The sequence below is a fragment of the Monoraphidium neglectum genome, assembly GCF_000611645.1.
Source record: "Monoraphidium neglectum strain SAG 48.87 unplaced genomic scaffold scaffold04816, whole genome shotgun sequence".
Taxonomy (NCBI): Eukaryota; Viridiplantae; Chlorophyta; class Chlorophyceae; order Sphaeropleales; family Selenastraceae; genus Monoraphidium; species Monoraphidium neglectum.
The window spans coordinates 2,192-4,676 of NW_014008814.1; the positions used below are offsets into that span (position 1 = coordinate 2,192).

General features: G+C 68.6%; 2 protein-coding genes across 2 annotated transcripts in view; one reads left to right on the plus strand and one right to left on the minus strand.

Annotated features, from left to right (window-relative positions):
- Positions 1 to 605, plus strand: part of MNEG_14848 (hypothetical protein) — a gene marked incomplete at both ends in the record, with an annotated part of 2,671 nt that extends 2,066 nt beyond the window's left edge. The window contains one exon of the mRNA XM_014036680.1: positions 18 to 605. Coding sequence (XP_013892134.1) covers positions 18 to 605 — 588 coding nt within the window. The remainder of the gene's footprint in view (positions 1 to 17) is intronic.
- Positions 606 to 1,124: 519 nt separating this feature from the next.
- MNEG_14849 (hypothetical protein) lies at positions 1,125 to 1,967 on the minus strand (the record flags this gene model as incomplete). The annotated part of the gene is made up of 2 exons (XM_014036681.1): positions 1,125 to 1,356; positions 1,801 to 1,967. The coding sequence occupies 2 exons, from the start codon at positions 1,965 to 1,967 to the stop codon at positions 1,125 to 1,127; spliced, it is 399 nt and encodes a 132-aa protein (XP_013892135.1).
- Between the last annotated feature and the right edge of the window lie 518 nt (positions 1,968 to 2,485).

Below are 2,485 nucleotides of genomic sequence, written 5' to 3' on the forward strand. Positions count from 1 at the left end.
GGAAGAAGCGGCGCCAGCCGCCTCAGCAGCAGCAGCAGCAGCAGCAGCAGCAGCAGCCGCCTGCAAAGGGCGCGCCGGGCGGCGGCGGCCGCGCGGCCGGCGCCAGCGGCGGAGGCGGCGGCGAGGCGGGCGGCGGCCCTCTGCGCGAGGACACCCTGCTGCGCGTGGACCTGCTGCTGCCCGCCACCACCCAGGGCTGGCTGCTGGAACGCCTGGGCCTGCAGCAGACGGGCGCCGCCAAGCAGGGCAAGGCGGCCGCCAAGCGGGCGGCCAACGCGGCCGCGGCCGTGAACGACCTCCTGCACCAGCTGATGCGGGACGGCGCGGCGCTGGGAGCCCTGGAGTCGATCGCGGGGGTGAAGCATCGCATCCGCGAGGGCGGCAAGGGCGGGGGTGGCAGGCGGGGAGGCGGCGGCGGCAAGGAAGGGTCGAGCGGCGTCAAAGGGGCCGGCAGCAAGGCCCGCGGCAACGGCTGCGGGACGGCGGCGGCGGCGGCGACCGCTGCTGCCAAGGCTGGGGCAACACCTGCGGCTGCCCACACGCAAGCGCCCATTGCGAGCGAGACGCCAGCAGCTGGGACGTCGACGCCCCATCCTGGTCCTTGAATTGTCGGGGGAGCCTGGGCCCCTTTGTACATGTGCTGCATCTTGGTTTTACGTCTGCCCTGGTGGCATCACGGCGCCACGTGGCCAGTGTCTCGGCCAATGGGTGCGCATACCCGTCAAGAACTCGGCACTGCAAAGCCCTGTTGTGGTCTGTGGTCCGCCAACTCTTCCTTTTGGCGCACGCCTTTTGTGAGCACTGCGCCAACTCTGCTGCTGCGTGGCGATTCTCCTGGTTGCAGGTTGTGCGCATGCAGCAGGGCGACGCGTTTTCGCCTTGGATTCCTCCTGCAAAGCCCTGCCCCGTTGATTGTGGCTGTGCTGCAGTACTCTCACATCCGACAAGCTGCCCGTGCAAGCCACGGGTCTATTCTGACTTAAACACGTGTAAATACAGCCATGTATCAGACATCGCAACTTCATCAACAGAAGGCATAAGGGAGGAAGAGATGTTGGGGAAACTCACAGGGCATCACAAACAAGAGACGACACGCCAGACCTTGCCCTACCCGAGGCCCTGGGTCAGCGGCCGCCCCGTGCCGCCTTTGCGGGGAACATCTGCGCAAACGGCCCCGCCCCTGCCTGGTACGGCAGCCAGATCAGCAGCCACCGCAGCAGCATCACCGTGGACAGCCCGGCCCAAACGCCCGCGAGCGCGGCGGCGGGCGGTGGGGCGCCGGTGCCGGCGAGCAGCAGCATTACGGCCACCGCGGGAATGCAGGAGGCCGCCATCTGGTAGCACGCGTACTCAAACCTGTTGCATTGGGAAAAGGGGCGTGACAGAAGGGGGAAAAGGGGGGCTTGTGTGTGCGCAAGGGATGTGGAGGCCCAACGGGGGGGGAGGCCAGACCACAAGTCCTCGTCATGTGCTGCACTGTGTAGCAGCACTGTGCGCCGACCGCTGTGACAGCAGCACTCAGAAGGGGGTGGCAGGGCTGCGCGCGTGTGCGCGCGCCCTGCCCTCTGGCGCTGCAGCGAGCGCAGGGCTGCGCAGCGTACCGCCCCGCACACAGCGTCAGCGCCTAGTCGGCCCCTCGCCTCCGAAATCCCCGACCCCCCACAACACACACCCCCCCAAACACACACATACACGCACACGCACACACATACATAGGTGTGCGCTACTCACATACGCATACCGACAAACACCCACAAACTCAAACACACACCCATACACGGCCAGCGCGCCCCTCCTCACCCTCCGGCACCGAACAAGACGCCATCCCACACAAACGCCATCGAGTTGATCGGCTGAGTCAGCACCACAAACAGCCACACCCCGCCAGACACCAGCGCCAGCGTGCCAGCGTCCCGCGTGAACAGCGCCGGCACCGCCCCCGACCCCGCCGCCATCGCGCCCGCCATGGCGCAGCCGAGCGCGGCGGCCAGCCGCACGGTGCGGCGCACGACGCGGCGCGCGGCGGGGGCGTCGCCGGCGGCGAGGCTGCGGGCGACCAGGGACTGCGCCGCGACGGCCAGCGCGTCAGACAGCAGGCTGGAGGCCAGCCACAGCTGGAGACACACCTGCCACCACGGGCGATGTGGGGGGGGGGCCAAAGGCAGGAAGGGAAGGGGAGGAGGCGCGATGATGCGAGAGAGCCGCTGGTTGACATTATTGGGGTGGGTGGGGCGTGGTGCGTGGGTGCTGCAACGGCCAAAGGGCAGCGGGATGTGGGCAGCATTCTGGAGGCCGAGGGGCGGTTTGATGGGTCCAGCATTGTGCGGCGACGGGGAGGGGGGTCTGCGCTCCCCCCAAACATGTGCATGGGCGCGTGCATGAAGACGCACCTGGTGGGCTGCCGCGGCCTGCGCGCCCGCGCGCGCGGTGAGCGCTGTTGCTGCTGCGTACGTTCCCGCGATGGCTACGGTGCGCAGCATGAGGA